Source organism: Pristis pectinata, chromosome 4 (assembly GCF_009764475.1).
Source record: "Pristis pectinata isolate sPriPec2 chromosome 4, sPriPec2.1.pri, whole genome shotgun sequence".
Classification (NCBI taxonomy): Eukaryota; Metazoa; Chordata; class Chondrichthyes; order Rhinopristiformes; family Pristidae; genus Pristis; species Pristis pectinata.
The window spans coordinates 66107779-66130720 of record NC_067408.1 but is presented as its reverse complement, the minus strand read 5'-3'; the positions used below and the strand labels follow the sequence as shown (position 1 = coordinate 66130720).

General features: G+C 40.1%; 1 protein-coding gene across 2 annotated transcripts in view; it reads left to right on the top strand.

Moving 5' to 3' along the window:
* LOC127569063 (RCC1 and BTB domain-containing protein 1-like) overlaps window positions 1-22942 on the top strand; it is a 54259-nt gene that overhangs the window by 5783 nt on the left and 25534 nt on the right. For both annotated transcript variants that reach the window (XM_052013358.1, XM_052013357.1), the window contains exons 3-10: window positions 3123-3273; window positions 6297-6463; window positions 8185-8343; window positions 10568-10675; window positions 16612-16754; window positions 19961-20151; window positions 20703-20829; window positions 20920-21071. In XM_052013358.1, coding sequence (XP_051869318.1) covers window positions 3123-3273; window positions 6297-6463; window positions 8185-8343; window positions 10568-10675; window positions 16612-16754; window positions 19961-20151; window positions 20703-20829; window positions 20920-21071 — 1198 coding nt within the window. The remainder of the gene's footprint in view (window positions 1-3122; window positions 3274-6296; window positions 6464-8184; window positions 8344-10567; window positions 10676-16611; window positions 16755-19960; window positions 20152-20702; window positions 20830-20919; window positions 21072-22942) is intronic.

Here is a 22942-nt window from a genome sequence, read left to right as displayed (position 1 = left end):
TGTGTAACCGTAGGAAGACATTTTTACAACTTGTGCAGACCCTCACTGGGTTACAGATAGGTTTTATTTTTACAGACATCCGTAAGTCAATTTTGCCCATGTCAGAAAATACACAAACTCCTTCGAAACGGTAATCATACCTCCACAGTGTTGTAATGAATGGTGTTGAATGTGAATAAGCCATTGGAGACTGAAGCTGGTAAATGTAAAAAGTCTTTTTTCAGCACAAGCTGGAGAATCTTTCTCTCCTCTCCTTTCCTTCCCCTTTCCTGACACTCTGCAGTAGATTGAGGTTTTATACTTTTCAAACACAAAGATAACAATCAGTGATTAAGAACAGTTTCAATGTTTATAATTACTTACTTTAAGAATGTGAACAGGTAACTTTGCAGAATTACATACTTAGAATGGGAGCACTTCCCAACTAACAGGATACCTTTGATTATTCAATACTGGTGGCTTGTCCAAGGGGTTCTGAGCACAAACCCCAGACACCCAAAATATACTATTTTTGTTACAGTGTTGAGGGAGAGCTCTCTGGATATACAAAATGGCAGAATTTCAATTGACAAAATAGACATGTCCTAAACTGTGGCAGGGATATATCTTTAATGATGTGTTTATACAGGAGTTGGCTACCTAACGCCTTCCCTGATCTCATCATGGGGGTTTCAATAAAGGCCAATTAACATGAACATTTATTTAGTGTCTTTCCTTGCCTGGTTATAATGGCACAGAGTCAGGATGTCCCACGCTCAGTGACTGTTTTCAATGGTCTTGAGGTATCAGTGGATATTACATTGTTCAGAAAAGTATATTATTGCACAAGTATCAATATGAGTGATGACAGTGTCAGTTTCCAAAGCAAATCTCTTAAGTGGCCTCCCGCAGTGAAGCTGGAAGCTTGTGTTCTTAAGAGAGGATGGTGTCTGATTACAGCAGGGAGGTTAGATGTAAACAGGCTTTTTTTTGAAGGCTGGTTCTCATTTGAATTAACTAGCTACTCCCCATTCCATAACTCCTGAAGATGTCCCATAACTAATAACCCCTAAGAAATGGCAATAAAAGCACAATGCATTCCCATTTGGTAAGATTTAGACTGATAAGAAAGAATAATTACTAAAAGTGGGGAGAGAGAGGAAACTAGTTATGCCGTGCATAGGAAATAACATACATATGTACTTTGGACTTTTGAATTTAGCAATATTTATGGGTGCTTGTTTGTATGTATGGGTAGCCATAAGTTGGGCATTGGTAACCCAGGGAGGACCTGTGCTCAAATCCTCTTGCAATAATGGCCAACATTTCATCTGTCTTTCTAATTGTTGCTATACCAGCACGTTAACTTTGAGTGACTCATATACAAAGATGCCCAAATTTCTTTGAGTATCAATATTTTCTAGTCTCTCGCCATTTAAAAAGTACTTGGCATTTCTGTTTTTCTACTGAAGTGGATAATCTCTCATTTTACCACATTCTACTCCAGCAGCCATGTTGTTGCCCAGTAACTTAGGTTTTCCATATCCCCTTGAAGCCTCTTCATCACTACACACATTCTCACTTAGCTTCCTGTAATCAAGAAGTTTAGCAACGATAAGTTACTGGTATAGATCGGGAATAGTTGGGGTCCAAGTACTGATTCCTGAAATACCCTTTAGTCACAGCCTGCCAATGGAAGAAGGACCTGTTATTCCTACTGTTTGTTTTCTATCTGTTGACCAGCTGTCAATCCACATTAGTCCATTATCCCCAGATCCATTTGCTCTAACCTTATTCACCAATCTTCTATGTGACTCTTTATCAAAAGCTTTCTATAAATCTAAATATACCACATCTACTTGTTCCCCCTTATCTACTCTATCAGAAACTGTAGATTAGTCAAACTTGATTTCCCTTTTATAAATTTATGTTGACTTTGCTTAATCAAATTATTTTCTAAGTGCATTGATATTGTTGATTATAGATTCCAGCATTTTCCCAACTATTGGTGTCAGGCTAGTATGTTGGTAGCTCCCAGTTTTCTGTCACCATCCTTTGTTAAGTAATGTGGTGATATTTGTAACCCTCCAATCTGCAGAAACCATTACAGAATGTGCAGAATTTTGGAAGGTGGTAATCAGAACATCTGTTGTTTCTGTAGCCACAATTTAAAAACTCTGGGATTTATGTCACCAGGTCATTGAGATTTGTCCTTGCTCTCCATTATAAATTTTCCCATCTCAGACAATAAGATGTACACATTTTCCCTTGCTTAGTCTTTTCCTTTATGTGACCTATTAAAGCCCTTACGGTCTGTTTGTTAATGGCTAGTTTACTCTCCTATCCTGTCTTTTCTTTTGTTATCAATTTCTTAATTGTCCTTTCCTGAATTCTAAAATGCTCCCATTCATCAGGCTTACTGTTCTCTTTTGAAACCCTTTAAGCCTTTTCCATCTCAAAACCTTGGAGTAAAGGCATCCTACTTGGTATCCATGTTGCTGCCTGTTCGATTACATTCCCCAACTCCATATGTCCTAACTGCAGTTGTTCTACCAGAACCATACACGAGCTCCCAACCAAGTCATGCATCATCTGGACTCGGAAACATATTGCTGTTCCATAATCGACACTAGATTAAAAAGTTTTGAGTACTATGCAACATCTTGAAGATTTCTTGAATTCTAAATATACCATGCATATTTCATTACCTTAACAGTTAACCCTTCAAAGATTTCAACATGATCGATCAAATGTAACCTTCCCTTTTGGAATTACTATTAATTTTTCAACTAAGGATTCATAATCTTTTCTAATACTTGTTTCAAGCTGATCAACCTGTAGTAAATTGGACTTGATCTTTTTCCCTTTTCACGTTTAAGAATCCAGTTACAATTCTGCTAGACCTCTTTCTAATGAATTTTTATATATTTTTAATACATGCAGATACAGCTCTCCACACCTGGGTTTTCTCCTCGCCTATATTTGGTTAGTTTATTAATTTGGGAAATTTGCTTTTGTTGGAGAAAAAGGTGTTTACCCAGACTGCTTAGAGAAGATGAAAGTGTTCTGTAACCCGAATGGTGTATCTTTACAAATAGCTCACAGTTTCGCATTGCTAACTATACACAACCTGTCTCTTCCAGGTATTTACTCTCGGAATGAATTGCAGTAGCTGCTTGGGAGTCGGAGATGGTCAAAGTATAGCAATACCGAAGAAAATAGATGTTTTGTGTGGGAAGAAGATAATATCTCTCAGTTATGGAAGTGGACCACATATTTTACTTGCTACTGAAGGTAAACTTAAGTTTTATTTATTTTGATGAGGGCACCTTTAGAAAAGCCTTTGTTTAATGTCTACCCATAACTACGCTTGAGAAAGTGGTTGTCAGCTATTACCTTAAACTGCTGTGGGCACTTCCATAATGCTGATGAATACGGAATTCCAGGATTTTAATCCAGTAATGGTAACGAAAAAGCAATATGTTTCCCAGTCCAGACGAGTCATTGGTGGGGAGCTTATGTGTGGTGCTGTTCCCGTCAGCCTGTTAGTTGTCCATTTAGCTAGTAGAAATTGTCAGAAGAAACCTTGGTAAGTTGCTATAGAGCTTCTTGTAGATGCTACCGCAATTGTAGAATGCCAGTGGTCAAGGGAGTGAATGCTTTTAGGTGATGGCTTGGATGTCAATCAAGTGGGCTGGGCTATCCTTGATGGTGTAGTGCTTGTCCAAGTTGTAGTTATCCAAGGAAACTGCAAATAGTAGTTTCATACAATAGGGTGGCACAGTAGCATAGCGGTTAGCATAACACTATTACAGTGCCAGCGATCAGGTTTCAATTCACACCACTGTCTGTAAAGAGTTTGTATGTTCTCCCTGTGTCTGCATGGGTTTCCTCTGGGTGCTCCGGTTTCCTCCCACATTCCAAAGGTGTACGGGTTAGTAGGTTAACATGGGTGTAATTGGGTGGCGTGGGCTTGTTGGGCCAGAAGGGCCTGTCACCTTGCTGTATAAATAAAGTTTAAAGAAGGACTTGCAGCAGCATTTCAGAGAAGTTGCCGTGGGCCTAGAGTTACATACGGGCCAGACTGGGTAAGGACAAAGGATTTTCTCAACAATGTTAGTGCACCAGGTAGCTTTTACAGAGAATAAATTAATTTCCAGTACTACTGATGTGAAGAGGCACTGCTGCCTCGTAGATCATGCAAATTGTGTCAGCTTTGAGATCTTGATTCAAATATTCCACCAGAATGGACCAAAGGCTGTGCTGGTGCTTTGAAAGCAGTGTTGAATTTCATCATTAATATCTTATTCCATCAAGAGGTGGCTCCCAAGATGTGGGATAAGGCCCACGTTTTTCAATCTCTCACTGCGAATCTTTATTGTCAGAGGGCCTTGTGGTACAGTTGGTAGAGGGCCTTTCTCTTGTGGATGTTAAGTGTAAGGCCCAGTGTTAAGGCCCATGTTAAACTTCGATGGCTAAGTTGAGCAAGCCACGTCGTTTGCATGTCCAACACCAGACTTCCAAAACAAACACTCTAGAGGCAGTCCCTGGGTTACGTAAGGGTTCCATTCCTGAGAAGTGTCTGTAAGCAGTTTTCTCTAAGTCAGAAACATCAATTTTCTATAGTAACCCGTATTGTATTGCTCTACATACACTTGCTATAATTCTTGCATTTCATTGAATAATCACCCTAACACTACCCATAATTAAACTACTCGTGTATATTTAGCATATCGAATCATTAATGAATACCATGAAATATTTTATGATTATTATTATCTTGAAAAATGCTTTAAAAATGTCTGGGAAAATTTACGTAAAGTTAGATTTCTGTAAGTCGGGTCATTTGCAATTCAGGGAGTCCCTGTGTTCTGATGCTGGTCATGGGAAGAGATTACCAGTCAGAAGAGGAAAAGCTTTAAAGATGTACTCCAGACGCAACATATCTTGGGAATCTCTGGCCCATGACCACTCAAAGTGGAGAAGGGTCGGTTCTCTATTGGAGCCACAATTCAACATAAACAGTTTCTGTACTTTAAAAAAAGATTTTAGCTAATTTAAACTTCCATTCTCCCTATGCCTACTGCCTTTTGCTACTTTGAATAATAAATCAGTACACAGCCGCCATATTTTGAAGCTTTAGGTAGGGCCTTAGGTGGTATGTATTTTTTTGGTGGAAGTGATGTTGAGTTGAGGGAGAAACTTAAGAGCTAAATATACATTTAACAAAATGTTTTGGATTCTGCATCGCATCATTTCTCTGAACAGAACAAACAGTGCAGTTCATTGCTCTACCAGCTCTGTATCTTGTTCTTATAAAATGCTGAGAAGGAGCCTTTTGATGACTATTAACATGTACGGTTTATTGGGAATGACATCTGGATCTGTAGCCAGTTAATTTCCTTTAAAGTGCAACGTGGAATCTTGCAATTTGTGAGCCATCAAACTATGGAACCATTCAAAGTCAGCACTGTGTATAAAATGGCTAATTCTGTAGCTTCACTGGAGGAATTAGATTTAGTTAATCAGTAATTTACTGCTGAAAACTGATTCATTAATGTGCTCTGTTGGTTCCAACCCTTGTGTCAATGCATGGACACAGTCACTTCATCTCACAGTCACTTTGTCCTAGAGTCGTATGGTTTCACAACTTTTTTGTCTTGTGTCCAAGCACAAAGGGAGTCATTTAATGTTGGATCCATGAGGTGATGTCAGGAATGGAAAATGGGATTTTTCAGACTGTGAAAAATTCTATTCACTCTGCAGGTTGGCTCCATGAATCTGTCCATCATTGTTTATTGTTCTTCACTGTTTCCTTCAGATATTCCTTTCTGCCCCCACCTAATAAAAGTTTTTAAAAAATACAATTGCATAGTTTTTATTTTGCTACCAACAGTGTGGGTACTTAGGGAGAAGGAGTGGCTGTATAGCACCAATTATTTAAAAGCAAAGTGCAGCAGATGCTGGAAATCTAAAGTAAAGCCAAAGATGCTGGAAGTATTAGTAGATCAGGCAGCATCTGATGAAAGGTCATTGACTTGAACCTGTTTCTATTGCTCCACATAATGCTACCTGATCTGATGAGTGATCTCTGTTTTATCTTGGGACCAATCATTGATCCAAATGGGATTACACATGCTCTCTTAAACTCAACCAGACAAAAGACCCGTCTGTCTCCAAAAGCTGATTTAGCTATTGGCCATGTGGATTATAAAGGATCTGGATTTTCAGACAGGATGAGGATCTGTAGCTATCATCTATGAGTAGTTTTTGGAGCATGTCAGTCACTTTGTCATAAACCCTGTTACCCTTTGCAGATGGAGAGACCTATTCCTGGGGCCTCAACAGCAGCTGCCAGCTGGGAAATGGAACAACTGGTCCTGGCTCATTGCCTTTCCTCGTTTCCAGCATGTTCTATGATAAGAAGGTAGTGGAGGTAGCTTGTGGCTCCAGTCATTCTATGATTCTCACAACAGATGGAGAGGTGAGAGGTGACTTTCTTGTTGTGGAGTGACGACATTGTATTTTTGTTTGTTTCATAATATAACTTTATCTACATTGGTGATGCACTTTGCAGCTTAAAAATCAACCTTAATGAAATGACAAATCTAATGTATTATGTTTTGCATTTCATAAAGGTTGAAATGAAAAACTCAGTGAGCTTTAATGAAATTTCCTTTATCAGTATTTTTCATATAATCAAATGGAACTGAGGGAGGTCATTCAGTTTATTGAGCCAGTATGTGCTCTTTGAAAGAACTGTCTTTTTCGTTTCAAAGGTATGTTCAATTCCTTATTGTATCTGTTTCCATGATTCTTGCAGGCAGCAAGTTCCAGATCAGAATGATTTGTCATGTAAATGAGAACAGCATTGTGGATTGGCATATTTCTGATGATCAAGGAAGCAAAATTCACAGAGTAAAAAGGATAGTGAAGACAATAAATGACTTTTGAGATAGACTTGCAGCCTTGTGAGTGATTGGAGGCAATTCTTAACTAATATCTGGTGGGATCCTGGCTAATTCAGATTGGCCGTCTGTTTAATGGTGAATAAAATTGAGCACAGTTATACTGACTTGCAACCCAAGCCCATCCATTTCCCTGCAAAGGTTGCTTACCAGCTTACACACTTCTGACTTACACAGCAGCAGATATGGTAGTATTCAATCCTCCCAAGATTGTAAGGAAAAGTAAGGGCACTTTAACCATTTGGCCACAACTATAGTATTCAGTTCTGGGCACCACTCTTAGGAAAATAGCAAAAGCATTAGAGAAAGTGCAGAAGAGATTTGCTAAAGTAATTCCAGGGATGAGGCTCATCAATTATCTGGATTTAGTGTAGAAGCTGGGGTTGATCTCCTTGGAACAGCAGAGGTTAAGAAGAGACACGAGAGGGAAATGGACAGCTGGTGTTTCAGGTTGAGACCCCTCATCTGGACTGAGAGAGTAGAATGGAAAATGACCAGTATAAAGGGGGGGGGGCAAGAGCTGGCAAGTGATAGATGGATCCAAGTGAGAAGGAGTGAATGACAGATGGAGTTAGGTGGAGGGAGGGAAGATTGGAAATAGTGACAGAGGCTGGGAGGTGATAGGTGGAGGCAACAAAGGGCTACAGATGATGGAGTCTGATAGGAAAGGAAGGTGGAGTATGAAACCATGGTTGAGAAGAGAGGTATTTAAAATTATGAAGAGTATTTACTGAGTGGATGGAGAGAAATTGTTCCCATTGGCAGATGAGTCAATAAATTTAATGAAGCTGATTGACAAAAGAGCTAAAAATGACATGAGGAACTTTTAGGTGTCTAGAGTGTTAGCCAGAGATAGTTGTGGAGGCAGATTCAAATGTAGTGTTCAAAAAAAGTGCTGGATAAGTAACAAAAAAGAAAACTATTTACAGGGCTTTGGGAAGAGGGTGAGAGAATGAGACCAAATGGATTGCTTTTACAAAGAGCCAGTATAGATTTGATGGGCCAAAAGTCCTCTCTGCATGCTGTAATGATTCTGAGAGTTATTTTCCATAAATTGGACCATTGTTCAGTATTTGGAAAATTAGGTCCTCAGAATCACGAGCATTTTACATGTGGCAATTTCTCGTCCAAGACAGACTTTGTCGAGTTAATTGCATTTTACACTTGGCTGTAGAATGCAGCTGATTTGCACAATTTTGTTTAAGTGTTCTCACTTCTTCATTTCCTTTGATGGCAGGTTTATTCATGGGGTTCCAACAATTGTGGACAAGTTGGATCAGGATCGACTACAACTCAGGCAACACCACGAAGAGTTACACATGGTTTGGAGAACAGGAAGGTTGTCACTATTGCTTGTGGTCAGGTATTCTCCATGGCTGTAACAGACAACGGAGAGGTAATTCTTGTCTTGTGACCCAGCGTGCTAGCTGGTGTTCATTGTAACTTTGCTTATGTTACTGGAAGGGTAATGAGGGTAGAGCGATTCACAGTGCTATGAAAATTTATCACATCAGTCTTGGGTTTCACACTGGTATTGAGTAAGGAGGGTGAAACTGGAATTGATTTCAGCAGCAGAGTGGTGCAACTGGCAGAGCTGCTGCCTCACAGCTCCAGCGGTCCATGTTCAGTCCTGACCTTAGGTGTTGTCTGTGTGAAGTTTGAACGCTCTCACTGTGACTCTGTGGGTTTTCTCTGGGAGCTCCAGTTTCTTCCCACCTCCCACTCACTGTAAATTGCCCCTCTTGTGGGTTTGTGGTGGAGTCTGAGGGGCAATCAAAAGTACTTCCCCGGTTGTAAGGCCCTTGGGTTGTTCTGGGATCATGAAAGGTACTGTGTAAATGCAAGTCTTTATTTTGGAATTAATTAAAGGATTCTGATTACTGTAAGTGTGAAACTTAAATAGTCTGCCTTTGAAACCTCAATTATAATTTCTCATTACATTGAAGAGTTTTGCATTGTGGACCAGTGATTAATATTTTGCAGCAATGCCTCTGTAGATTGCAGTGTGATGATACCAAACCTAAATCCATTTGAAAGGTGAAAGCTCCCTCCTGAATTTTTTAAACTTGTGTTTTAATGTAAAGAGAGAACCCAACTCCTGCCCACTTTGTAAACTGGCTGTCTAAATACAGCAAGACCCTTTGTTGCTAAGATTTGTTTGGTGTTTTGCCATTAAAATAACTTTAGTTTCTTGCTGTGCATTTGACTCTGCCGGTGTTGACTACTGGAGTTTGAGAGAGATGGGATCAAATCTTATTTGACAACTTCAGTTCATATTATGAATGATGCTTTGGTGCAATGCTGAAGGAAATTCTTCACCATCCTACCCATCATTCATCCTTGAGCCAGCACTGCCAAACAGATTAACTGGCCATTTAGCTAATTTCCTTTTTCTGACCGTTATCTTTGCCTACAAGTCAACATTATCTGCATTTTAAAAGCTCCCCTAGAGACATGAAAGATACTTTTTCTCTCTATAGAAATCCGTTTATAATCTGATTTCAAGTATGATTTAACGAAATATATTTAGTAGTATTTTATCCCCTTTCTGATTCATGTATTCAGTATTTTCTTCATGGATTTAATAAAAAATATCCTAAAGGAAAGGAAAGAAATCAGTTTGTGTACCACTTGTGGAATTGTGGTCAGAACCTTGCGTCAGTCTTGTAATCATTTCAGTTTCAACTGCACAATCACTGCCAATGAGCCCTGTGATGAGCAGCAAGAAACTGTGTGTCTTCCACTCAGTTTTATTGAGGGGGATTTATTCATCTTTTGAATAGTTAGTAATGGCTGTGTGGAGTTGGGAGAACAGAAGAAGGTTTTGTCCTTAGAGCAGAGAAAATTATAGAGACATATAGTAGTGGTAGGTAGAGAGAAACGGTTTCCACTGCCACGAAGTTCAATTAGCAGAGGGCACATTTAATGTACACTTAGTCTTTGTTATTCACGAAGGATAGGGGCACAGACTTCCCGCAGGTAACAAAAATAGTGTATATCGCTAAGGCAACTGACAATGATGCTAAGGCTGCAATGACGTAGAGCATCTATTCCTTCATGATATAAAAACTTCTGTGTAAGTTTCAGCTTGCATGTTTCAACTTGTTAAACCAAGCTGAAACTTGGAAGTACTCCGGGCTTTGGCTCCAGCCACACCCTACCCACGTTCCAGGTATTCCCGACCCCGGCCTCAACACCTGCTCCGGCTGCATACCGACAATTGATATTTCACCACTTGGAAGCACGAGACGTCAAATGCAATCCACCTTGTGCCAAACAGGATATCACAGGAGAGGACTCTGAGGAACGCTTACCAACACTCCCAGTAATACACAACTGAATGCAAATACACGGATCTGCGGACAGTGTAATTGACAGGAGCTAGAGAGACTTCTTTTAATGCAGTAATTCACATTACCTTGTCTAGAAGCATGGTGGAAGCAGATTCAGTAGTGACTTTCAAAAGGGAACTGGATAAATACTGGGGGGGAGGAGGGGGAATGTAACATTAAAGTAAAAGAGCAGGGGAATGGAACTGTTTCAGAGCTAACACAAGGATATTGGGCCAAACAGCCTCCTTTCAGGTTTATATCATTCTGAGCATTTGCCTCCTTTTACAGGTGTTTGGTTGGGGTAACAATGGCAATGGCCAACTTGGATCAGGGATCAATGGAAACCACCTTACCCCTTGCAGGTTGACTGCATTACAAGGAATTTGTGTCCTACAGGTGGGTACTGGCATTGAATATTGGGGCATGAGCTACTTTGTTCATTTAGAGAAAGCAGATGAACTTTTTCTCCATGTGGCATGAATTTTAAGTTGTTCTGTTAAATTATGTTGTTCAGTTATGAACTAGTTTGAAAGATTGAAAAGCATGAAGTGAAAAAAATTTAAAATCATTTAGCAGGTTATTTTTTTTAAAGAACATTTGTGATCCATTCAACCTTGCTTTATACACTGATTTACAACCTAGCAACTTTGGTGCAATTAATCCATGCAGCCTGGTTTTATTATGCTTAAATGGTGCCATAGGTTGAAAGTATTTTGGTTTTGAATTGTGTGTTTATTTTGTCTTTAATCCCTTGGCATAATACAAATTAATCAGCTCTAGATGCACATTTGTCCTTTTATTTAATTTCCCTAAGGTTTTAAATATTATGAGTGAATTTTTAAAAAATGCCTACCTAGGCTAATTGTTCTTTCAGTGACAGCATTATGTACGTGTGGGGACAGGATGATGCGTCATTAACTAAATTCAAATGTGAACTGCATAATAAAAAAATGTTTTGAAATGAATAACTACTGGATGTTGTTAAGAAATGACATTTTTGTGTGCTCTTTCATGGCAAATATGTTTTAACAGATTTCTTGCAGTTATGTTGTACTCACAGTAAAGTATTTTTAAGAGTGTTATGTGCTATTATCTAGTATATGTGGTACATAAACAGCTCATTTAGTCCAACCAGTCTGTGCCAGGGTTTGTTCTGCATGAGCTTTCTTTTCATGTCTAAATCTATCCACGTGACCCTGTATTCCCTTCTCTCGCAGCCTCCCCATAAATGCTTCAGTACTGTTCAACAGCTCCCCGTGGTGTCCACTTCCACCTTCTCACTACCTTTGTGTACAGCAGTTTCTTCTGAATTCCCTATTAACCTGTGGTACAACTTTTTATGGTCAGTGTATATTTGTACTCCGAGGTCCCTTTGTTTCTCTACCCCACCTAGATTTGTATCTTCCAAGTAATGTGACCTCCCTATTCTTCCTATCAAAATGTACTACCTGTATATTTGCCCATTTTGCAAATTTATTCATTCATTTTTTGTAGTCCTCCTCACTGATCTTTTCTTCTAAACCAACCCCACCCCCACCCCACTAAATAATAATGGTATCTTCACAAATTTAGAAATTGCATTTTCAGTTCCAGAGTCTAAATTGTTAATGTAAGTTGTGCACAGCGGTAATCTCAACACTGCTGCATTGTGAAGTTTACTCCCAGTTGCTGATTTCTGTCTTGAAGTCAGCTAGTAATTCATTCTGCTGCCCGTCTCCTGACTCTGCATTATCTGACCTTATTCATTAGTCTATTACATACCTAACTTAAAAATATTTTGAATGTGTAGATAAATTATATCTACAGCATTAGCATTGACTGCTCTATCTGGACCTCTTCAAAAAGTTTATTAAAATTGGTTAAGTAGGATCTTCCCCTTTGAAATCCATGTTGATGTTCATTATTATACATTTTGTTCTAAATATTCTTGCCTTTAGTAGGAATTCCCTTTGTTTGTAACCAGTGATACTACACTATAAAGCCTTGAACACCTTCTATACTGTTTGTTAAATAGATGTTACTTTAGCTATCCACTAGTACTCTGACAGTGCAGTTTTGTTTAAAAACAAATTGTTGAATATATCTCCAACGGCTCTTCTCCAGATTCTTTTAAAATGCACAGACATCATTCTTTTAAAATACCAATGAAACCACTAAAAATACTTGTCTATCAATTATTTGCCTAAAGATCAGTAAGCACCATTGCAATATTTTCTGAGTTTCTGTCTGAAAATGTGTCCTCTGGCAATTTGAGTATCATTCTGATTAAATGTTTAAATTTAAAGTTGATGTGTTGTTCATTGACTAGTTAATGATTACAGTGGCTGATGCTTCTTTCCTTAAGTGACTTCCTCCCATCTGCATAGGTTTAGTCCTTTCCTAGAAAGTGATGGAATTGAAGATAATTGTTTGACAATTTTGTAGCAGTTTTAGTTTCCAAAATGGAGGCTTGCTTAGTTTTTTTTTCATCCTGCCCCCCTGAGAGCTGGTGGTACTGAACATTTTGGTGTGCTTTTGAAATGGTTTACACAATTTTTACTCTATCTTAAGGTATTCTTAGAGTCATAAAATTGTACAGCGCAGAAACAGGCCCTTCAGCCCAACTCATCCATGTCTATCTACACTAATCCCACTTGCCCATATTAGGCCCCTATCACTCTACTCTTTTCCTAACTGTGTACCTGTCTAAATGCCTTTTAAATGTTGTAATTGCATCTGCCTCTACTACTTCCACTGGCTGTTCATTCCATATGTGTGTGGAAAAACTTGGCCCTCAGGTATCCTTTAAAATTCTCCCCTCTCACCTTAAACTGTGCCCTCTAGTTTTAGACTCCCCCATCCTATGGAAAAGACTCTAATTACCTACCCGATCTATGCTGCTTACAATTTTATAAACCTCTGTAAGCTCATCCCTCAGACCCTACATTCCCATGGGAATAAACATAGCCAATTCAATCTCTTCTTATAAGTAAAGCTCTATAAAGCATTTACGGTGAGGCTGGACAATCTCTCCTTATAAATAAAACTTGTGTCAATCAATTTACTGCTGTTAACAGTGTTGGTCTCATGTAAAGGACAGAGCCTGCATTATGTTGGATTAAGTAGGGTTTATAAACACGTTTATTCAGTAGTTTGTGATTGCACTGAAAGATTGATATTATTATCCTATTTTTGAATATGTTGAATTTTTTTCATTCACCTTTGTGTAATAAGATCTCATGAGACAAATACTGCTAATCAAATGAGACTTCTTACAGTTTATTTGGGAATGCACATTAAATGTTCAGTTCTTTGAATGTTGCTTTTCATTACAATGGAACTTATGCTCTAGCAGTGAAATAAATCATTTAATGAACTATTGTAAATTAGCGAAACAATATATTTCAAAGTAAATTTTGTCACAATTGTTTATGCTAATTCTGTAGGTAACATGGCTAATTTGAAATTCAGTTAGAAAAATGCTTCATTATGCAGCAACACAAGAGGGGCACTGGAGGAACTCAGCAGGTCAGGCAGCATCTATGGAGGGAAATGGATAGTCAAAAGTTTGGGTGGCGACCATCTGGACTGGAAAGAAGCGGGGAGGTAGCCAGTATAAAGAGGTAGAGGGTAAGGGTGGAGCAAGAGCTCACAGGTGATAGGTGGATCCAGCTGAGGGGGGGGGGGGGGTGATAGGTTGATGAGGGCGGGAATGATGTCAGAATCTGGGAGGTGACAGGTGGAAGTGACAAAGGGCTGAAGATGATGGAATACGATAAGAGAGTGGAGCATGGAATAGAGGAAGGGAGGTGGGGAGGGGAACTGGTGGGAGGAATGTGTGGGTGATAGGGAGGGGAAAGACACAGGGTGATGGCAGCCGGTTGGATCATGAGGAGAGATAAAACAAAGGAAAAATAGGGGAAAAGGGACAGAGGGCGAGCGGTTACCGGGTTGGAGACTGCCCAAGTGGAATATGAGGTGTTGTTCCTCTTATTTTTGTTTCTTGAGTATAATGTTTAAGTATTATGTAAGTATAATGTTTCATTGTAGTGCTTTTAACAGCTGGCATCATAATGTGATAAATATGCTCCAAAGTTGGAATAAGTGTTTTGCCAGTTTGAAAATCACATTTGAAAATCTAATCTTGAGCTGAATAAAACTTACCCAACACTTCCTGTGGTATAAAGAGCACCAACCAGAATGTTACTAATTGACATAGAGGGCTTTATCTTCCCTGTCAGCATTATTTTCTACCTAAAGCAGTGTTTGTTTGTGTGACTGTAAATCCCTTTTTACACTATTTTTAAAGTATTTAAGTTAAATTTGCCACAGGGCATGATTAGATTGGTCATACAAAGATCAATGTACTGCAAAAGGAATTACATTATATAAATGTCAAATAACAAGTGAGTGCACATATCTGTTTAACTTAGTTAGCACCAATTAATCATAGTGACAGGCAGCATGGAAACAGGTCCCTCAGCCTACTGAGTCCAGGCTGACCTTCAACCACCCATTATTCAGTAATCCTACATTAATCCCATTTTTTATTCTCCTCACACTCACCAACTCCTCCCAGATTCTACCACTCACCTACACTCTAGGGGTAATTTACAATGATCAATTAACCTACCAAATTAATATGTTATCCCCGAATTAGATCCACCCTTAAATTTGTAACTTAAAGGGAAATAAGGAGCGTTTAAAGTATTCATTTCCTGTTAAATGGTTACAGATAGGGAAACGAGATGAGTACATGAGGGAGAAAGGAATAGAAGGATGTGGTTAGAGGATTAGATAATGTAGGCTTGTTAGGCAGAATTGCCTGTTTCTGTCCTGTAGGTACAACCCACGATAACAACCCTATGTCTCCTTTGTATGTCGATAGGAGTTGGTACACAGTGCATCCAGTCTTACTGCTGTGGTCACTATTGACTTCATTGGTTACTTGTACTGATGACATTGTGTGAAACATAAATAGTTGGAATGATTTTTTTTTCTATATTATGTATGCTATTTAATAACTCTCCTTGCAGAGTTAGAAGACAATTGAGATTAAATTATTTAGTACCTTTTAATGTAGATAATATCCCAAGGATCTGAAGCTCTCTGCTCCTGATTGGCCATAAATCAAAGATGTCTAAAGCTTTTCAAATGAATGACCATGGGGTGGATGAAATTAATGTGAATAGAGAGAGCATATTTTGACACCCACAATTTGATGTGGGACAGGTAATCTGGGAGAACAGAAGTAGCCATGGTCATTGATGGAGACAGAAAGCCAGATGTTGATATCATTTATGAGGAAGACTCCAAGGAATAACTGAATAGAAGCAGAAAGATGAACAGTTGCTGGAGTTGTGCTGGCTTGAGTTCAGGCAGATAGTGAGAGGAAGATCCTGTAGAGGAGGCTGGTGTAGTTGATCACATCAAAGAAGAGTTTGAGGGTTAATTCATCACAATCACAGAACTCCATCTTTCTGTGTGTCTGATTATGTAGACACCTGCTTCTCTATGTAGAAGTTTCTGTCTTGATCTTATCCAGAGCCAGAGGGATGTTCCATAAGATTATGAGATGAGTGACGCTCTGTGGAGTCTGAATTATCAGGATGCCATGAAATATAAAAAATCTCTATAGCGTTTCCTTGAATCCAAACTCTTGTTTTATAATGAACACTTACTGCTTAGCAGGGGAGTTATGTTGAAGAGAAAGTGAAAGACATTGTTATGTGTAAAGATGGCAATTAATTTGCTTTTAAACCAGTGTTAAAATTAACTTGCCGCCTTGAATTTTGCTTTGCTTTGTGAGAGTCTGTGGGGCTGTTTTGCTTTCAGACTTTGCGTCCAATCTCGAAAGACCTGCAAATCCAGGACGGGGGGTTGCTTCAGCAGATGGTCATGGTGACTTCGATCCAGTTGGATTCTAGCAGTTTGTAGCTTTTGGGAGATGGTGCCTAAAAATACCTGCTGTATGTTCTGTAAAGTATTCAGCTGAAATAAGTATTATACTGTGCCTGCATTTAATAACAGAAGAAATACAAAAGTTACTTACTCTTGGTCTGTGCTAGAGTGGAGCCTTCACTTATCTTACAAAAGTTTTCTATTCATTAAATGCCTTGTAGTAATTCTTCTTCCTGCTTCTACACTCTTCGCTGGAGTATAACAATATGTGAAATCTGAGGTGAAAGCTTAAATTGTTCATTCAGATCAGCTTGACGACTGAGTGGTCTCAAGACTTAATGCTTTCTGTTAGCTCCTAAGTGCAGCTCGGTATCCTGTATTTAATCTCAGCTCTATTTTGTAGAATGTGTTCTGGGTTTTATTGTGGTTGACGAATGTCACTTTGATTACAGATTGCCTGTGGTTACGCTCACACGCTCGCACTAACAGATGAGGGCTTGCTTTATGCCTGGGGTGCTAATACAGTTGGGCAGCTGGGTTTTGGAAATAAAACTAACCAGATGGTCCCAGTGCTGATCGTTTTGGAGAAAGAAAGGTAACGTTGCTTTTTGTAGATGCTTAACATTCAATTCAATTTGTAACTGGACTCTTATTAATCTCACTTCCAGTTGCTTAAAGTGTGGAGATGAGGAAAATATTATTTATGAGTTGTTATGACCTCGAATGCACTGCAGAAGATGATGGTGGAAGCAGATTCAACAGTAACCTTCAAAAGGGAATTGGATGAATAATGAAAAAGTAAAACATTGCAGGGCATTAGAGACAGAGCTATGGGTGGGTGGGGTTGGAGTTGTGGGTGGATGGAGCTATGGGTGGGGATTTTACTTTTTTAAAACAAGGGATGATTGCCAATTTTAAAAAAAATTAAGAAAAACTGGGTGCATACTGAAGACAAACTATTGACCTAGTTCTGGGGTTGGTTAAGTGGTAGAAAACCAAGAGTAGGATAAAGTGTGTGTACTCCAATTGGAAGGAAGCAGCAAGTTCCCATGGTTGTGCAGTGGGGGTGGAATGGTGATGTTTTGCTATCTCAATTTAATATCTCACTCAATGGAGGGCTCCTTTGACGGTTTAGCATTCACTCAGTATTGCTGTGGGACATCAGCCTGGAATCTGTGACGATGGGCAGTATAATCCACCCACCACTCACCTGTAAGTTGCAGCTGGAACGCACATTGCTCAGCATTCTTGGAGCATGGTAAGCTCCTGACTGAGTTTGTGGGGCTAACCCCACAGCACACTGAGGGCCACTCGTGTTGTGATGTTCTCTGTGGTCATCGGCATGTGGGGGAGATCAGGTGACCAGCTGATGATAGCGCTCCCTTTGTTTCACAGGTGATTGACATGAAGACCCTGAGTGATGTCTCTTGGCTGTGCCCTTTGTTGGGATGAGGAGCAACCTCATACCCATCTCCACCCCAAGAAAGGACACAGATGAGAAACCAGACTTTCTATGTCAGACATCTGGAACGAAGCATGAATGTGGAGACATTTCTTAAAAGAACTGTAGCCAGTTTCTGCTTTTGTTTGGACAAAATACACCTGTGCCTTGTTAACTGGTACTTTGGACAGACATTTATGTGGGCAATGCTCACCAAATTCACACCCCCTCCCCTCACCTAGAGGCCCAGATTCAGCTGGTTTTCCTCAGCTAGGGGCCTCTTGCCATTCAGCCACGCAGTTACACCAGAATATCCCAGCAGGGCTGGAGTGCTGAATGGTGGGGAAGGGCTACTGATGGAAGGGTCAAGAGATTCCATTTCCCAGTGGCATAGCAAGAGACTATTTTACTGGCAGCTAAGCAATTGGAAGGTGGCTGGCTTGGCAATGGGCAGACACATAGTGTCGAGAGGCGCACAGCCCAGAAATAGCCACCATGTCCACGTCGAGCTTTCTGGCCATCCATACTAGTCCCATTTACCCACATTAGGGCCATATCCTTCTATGCCTTGCCTATTTAAGTGTCTGTCTCAATGCCTCTTAAATGCAGTGATTGTATCTGATTCCACCACCTCCTCAGACAGCGCATTCCAGATGTCGGCCATGCTGTGTAAACAAAAAAAAAAGTGTCCCTCAGGTCCCCTTTAAAATTCTTTCTCTCATCTTAAACCTATGCTCTTTTTGTTTTGATACCCCTACCTCGGGAGAAAGATTTTGATTATCTACCACATAATCTAACACAACTCTGTCAGGTCATCCCTCAGCCTCCTTTGCTCCAGGGAAAACGAGCCCAGCCTATCTAGGGTTTCCCCAAAACTAAAGTCCTCCAATCTGGGCAACATCCTGGTGGATCTCCGCCGCATTCTCTCTAGCCTAATAACAGCCTTCCGATAGCATGGAGACCAGAACTGCACACAATATTCCAGGTGGGGTCTAATCTGGCCATTTTCCAACTGGAAGTGAAGATAATTCACGGTAGCATAGTGGTTAGCACGACACTATTACAGCGCCAGCGATCGGGGTTCGATTCCCATCGCTGTCTGTAAGGAGTTTGTATGTTCTTTCATGTCTGCGTGGGTTTTCTCCGGGTGCTCCAGTTTCCTCCCACATTGCAAAGATGTACGGGTAGGTTAAAAATGGGTGGCACGGACTTGTTGGGCCGGAAGGGCCTGTTACCATGCTGTAAATAAAAAAAAGTCATGATGGTTACTGGAGTAACTGCTGGACAGCAGGTCAGACAATCCTGCCCTTTATCACTGGAGTGGGCCCTGGATTTGTGACCTCCTGCCTCAGAGACTTCCAATGAACCACTGTTGACAATGTAAGTAATGTGAATGTGACATTGAAGTTATATCAATGGAAATGGCATTAAATGTGTAACAAGTCAGGCACATACATCGCACATTTGTAATGTTGATGCTCTTTTGAATAGGAAAATGCGTTAATATTCAGCAGAAATTCGTACAGGTAACAAAATATGGCTTGCAATGCCACAAAATTGGTTGAAGGATAGCAGCAAGACTTTTATCTGCAAAAAGTAGTAAATTGAAGTGAATGGGCCATGGAAGTCTTCTTCGTGTAGTGATCTGGATTGTAAAAACCATGCTTATCTAATTAAATTTATCCTTCAGGACCTATTATTATTAACAATTACTTCAAGCAGAAATGTATTAATTTGGGCATTTTTCAGGAAGTGAATTCCTGTTTGAAAAGTTCATGCCTTATAAGCAAAATGTAAGACTAACAAATATAATTAATGTCAATACAAATTAAGTAGATATTTTCATCTTGACTAATGGACAGCTGCCCATGGACAACCATTTTTGACACGATAGAGTGATTTTGTTCAAAATGTTTTTTTAGTTTTTCTCTCTGTCGATATGGTTTATTGCCAACCCTTTCACTGTTTCCCCAAAAAAAGGAAGAATGTCCATTGCCTCCTTTTACTTAAGCTGAGCCAGTTTCTGGTTAAGGTGAATGTGTCAGTCTTTCCTGTAGCTTTTTTCCCCATCTTCTCTGCACTGTTCTTGGATTGCTCTTCACCTCACAGTGGCCTTGACTGACCACTGAATGTGTATTTTATGAAAGACGATACTTAAAATTGAAGCAAATGCAGTTTCCAGCAATGTAAATAGTTGAGCAATTTATTAATATGAGAGTATAAAATTGAGCTGGATGCATGAGGAGTATGGAAAACTCAGTTCTAAGAACTGACTAATGCAATAGAAAAACAAAATGCCTGGAATATGTTGCGCTTTGTTGCTTTCCTAATGAGTTATTTTCTTTGTGTTCTTTTGGTAGGATTGTAGAGATTGCAGCCTGCCATTCCACTAGTACCTCAGCTGCTAAGACCCAAAGTGGTCAAGTGTACATGTGGGGCCAATGTCGCGGACAATCGGTCACCGTCCCGCATCTCACATATTTTTCCTGCACGGATGATGTGTTTGCTTGCTTTGCGTCCCCAGCAGTTACGTGGCGTCTCCTCTGTGTAGGTAAGCTCGTAATGAATCAGAGGAAAGCACACCCTCAAAATCTGAAATGTTTACATTTGAGTTATAAACTATATTACACGCATCTTGAACCTGTGTAGTATTTTTGGACCAGTAACAAGTTTATTACCGAAAGGAATTAGAGTCATAGGTGGCACGGTGTTGCAGCTAGTAGTATCAGAAATCCAGGTTCAATCCTGACCTCACGTGCAGTCTGTGTGGAGTTCACAGGTTCTCCCTGTCATTACTTTTTTCTCCTCATTTCCCTTCCACATACCCTATTTGAACTTACTTCCACTAGTTATTAGTTTTTCTTGCATTCTTTTATTGCATTATAGATAATCAGATTTCTGTGCCTTCATTTTTCCTGTATTTGTTTTCACCTATATATGTTCCCTTTCTCTCGCTCCCCCCTACACACACACGTCTAATCTATTTGGATGAGTTCTCAGAACACTTGGAAAGCTTAGCCCCAGACAGACTTAGTTTGTTGGGGTATTTCTCTATGCTGTTGCAGAACACTTAACTGCATTACTTAATGTCACGCTCTATAGAACAGGATGATCACCTGACAGTCGCCCAATCTCTGCACAAGGAGTTTGACAGTTTGGAAACATCAGATTTAAAGTTTTGTGTGGAAGGAAAATTCATCCATGTTCATAAAGCCATTCTAAAAATCAGGTACTGCTTTGAAATTTCATCCAGTGTTTTTTTTTCTGGAATACGATTTTTGTAAAATTTGTTGCAAATGTTAGTTTTGTTTAATCTCAGGTGTGAACATTTCCGAACCATGTTCCAGTCCTACTGGAGTGAGGATGAAAAAGAAGTGATTGAAATCGACCAGTTTAGTTATCCAGTTTATCGTGCCTTTCTAGAATACCTTTACACAGACTCTGTCAACCTACCTCCCGAGGATGCAGTAGGTACAATATATGTAACTGTTGACTGCTCAGTGATTGCTGTTGAAGATGGAGCTACAGGAATTAATATTATAGATATTAGTTTGTTTACTGATGTTTTACATGAAGAATGTTCCCTGAAGTAGCATAGGAAGGGATTTTTCTTCCACTAGTTACTGCTGGAGTTTGATCTATTAATGTCCCCTTATTGCGCTCCTAATTTCCTTAAGTGTATTCTTGCATTCCTGATACTCCTCAAGGGACTCGCTTCTTCTCTTTCCTGACCTCATTATGTCTCGTCAGCCAGGGTTCCTTAATCCTGCCAATCTTGCCCTTCACTCTAACAGGAACATGCTGGCCCTGAACTCTCCCAGTATCACTTTTGAAAGTCTTGCCAGATATCCCTTTACCTGCTCACAGCTTCTCCCAATCAACCTTTGCAAGTTCCTGTCTAATGCCATTAAAAATTAGAGCTTAACTTGAGGACTAGTCCTATCGTTTTCCATAACTATCTTGAAATGGATAAAATTGTGGTCACTGCTCCCAAAGTGCGCCCCCACTGAAACATCAGCCATTTGCCCTCATTTCTGAAGAGGATGTTGAGTGTAGCCCATTTCTCTTCATAATGCTTCAGAAAACTTTTCAGGACACACTAAACAAATTCTGCCCCATCTAATCCCTTAGTACCAAGGCAGTCCCTGTCAATATTCAGGCACTTAAAATCACCTACTATTACAATCCTATTTTTCCTACACCTATCTGCAGTATTATTACATGTTTGCTCCTCTAATTCCCGCTGACTCCTGGAGGGCCTATAGAATAATCCCATCAAAGAGATCACCCCTTTCTTATTTCTAAGTTCTACCCATATTAACTTGCAGACCTTCTCTCTGAAATATCCTCTCCAAATAATGTTGTGATGTTCTCCTTACTCGATACTGCAACCCCCCCACCCTTCACGTCCACCTCTATCACGCTGAAACTACCTGTACCCTGGAACATTGAGCTGCCAGTCCTGCTCATCCCTCAATCATGCTTCTATAATAGCTAAGATATCACAATCCTATGTACCTATCCATGCCCTGAGTTCATCTGCCTTATTTTGATGCAAGTTGCCTGCAGATAAGTGCAGTTCAGTCTATCAGACCTTCCTCGTTTCCTGTCCTGGCCTGCCTACTGAACTTGCTCACTTTATATTTGCTTCAACGTTCTCATCTGTTACTCTACTACTTTGGGTCCCACCCCACTGCCAGACCAGTTCAAACCCTCCTGAGAAGCCCTAGGAAATCTCCTTGCCAGGATATTGGTCTCCCTCCATTCAGATGCAATCTATCCCTCTTGTACAGGTCACCCCTGCCCTGGAGAAGATCCTAATGGTCCAAGAAACTGAATTTCTCCCACTTGCACCAGCTTTTCAGCCACACATTCATTTGCCCTGTCCTCCTATTCCTACCTTCACTAGCACGAGGCACAGGGAGGAATCTAGAGATTACAATCCTAAAGGTGCTGCTTTCTAACCTTCTGCCTAACTCCCTATATTCACTTTGCAGGACCTCATCCCATTTTCTGACTATGTCATTAGTACCAATGTGTATAAATGACCTCTGGCTGCTTACCCTCCCTCTTGAGAATGTTCTGCAAGTGCTTGGAGATATCCTTGACCCTGGCACCAGGGAGGTAATACATCATCCTGGAGTTTTGCTTGCCACCTCAGAATCTCCTGTCTGTCCCCTAATTGTCAAGTCTCCTATCACTACAGCTCTCCTAGACTCCATCATCAGAGCTAATCGTGGTGTCACAGACTTGGCTACTGCTGCTGCTCTCCTCTGAAAGGCTGTACCCCCCACGTCCAAAACAATATATTTGTTACTGAGGGGAATCCTGAACTCCCTGTC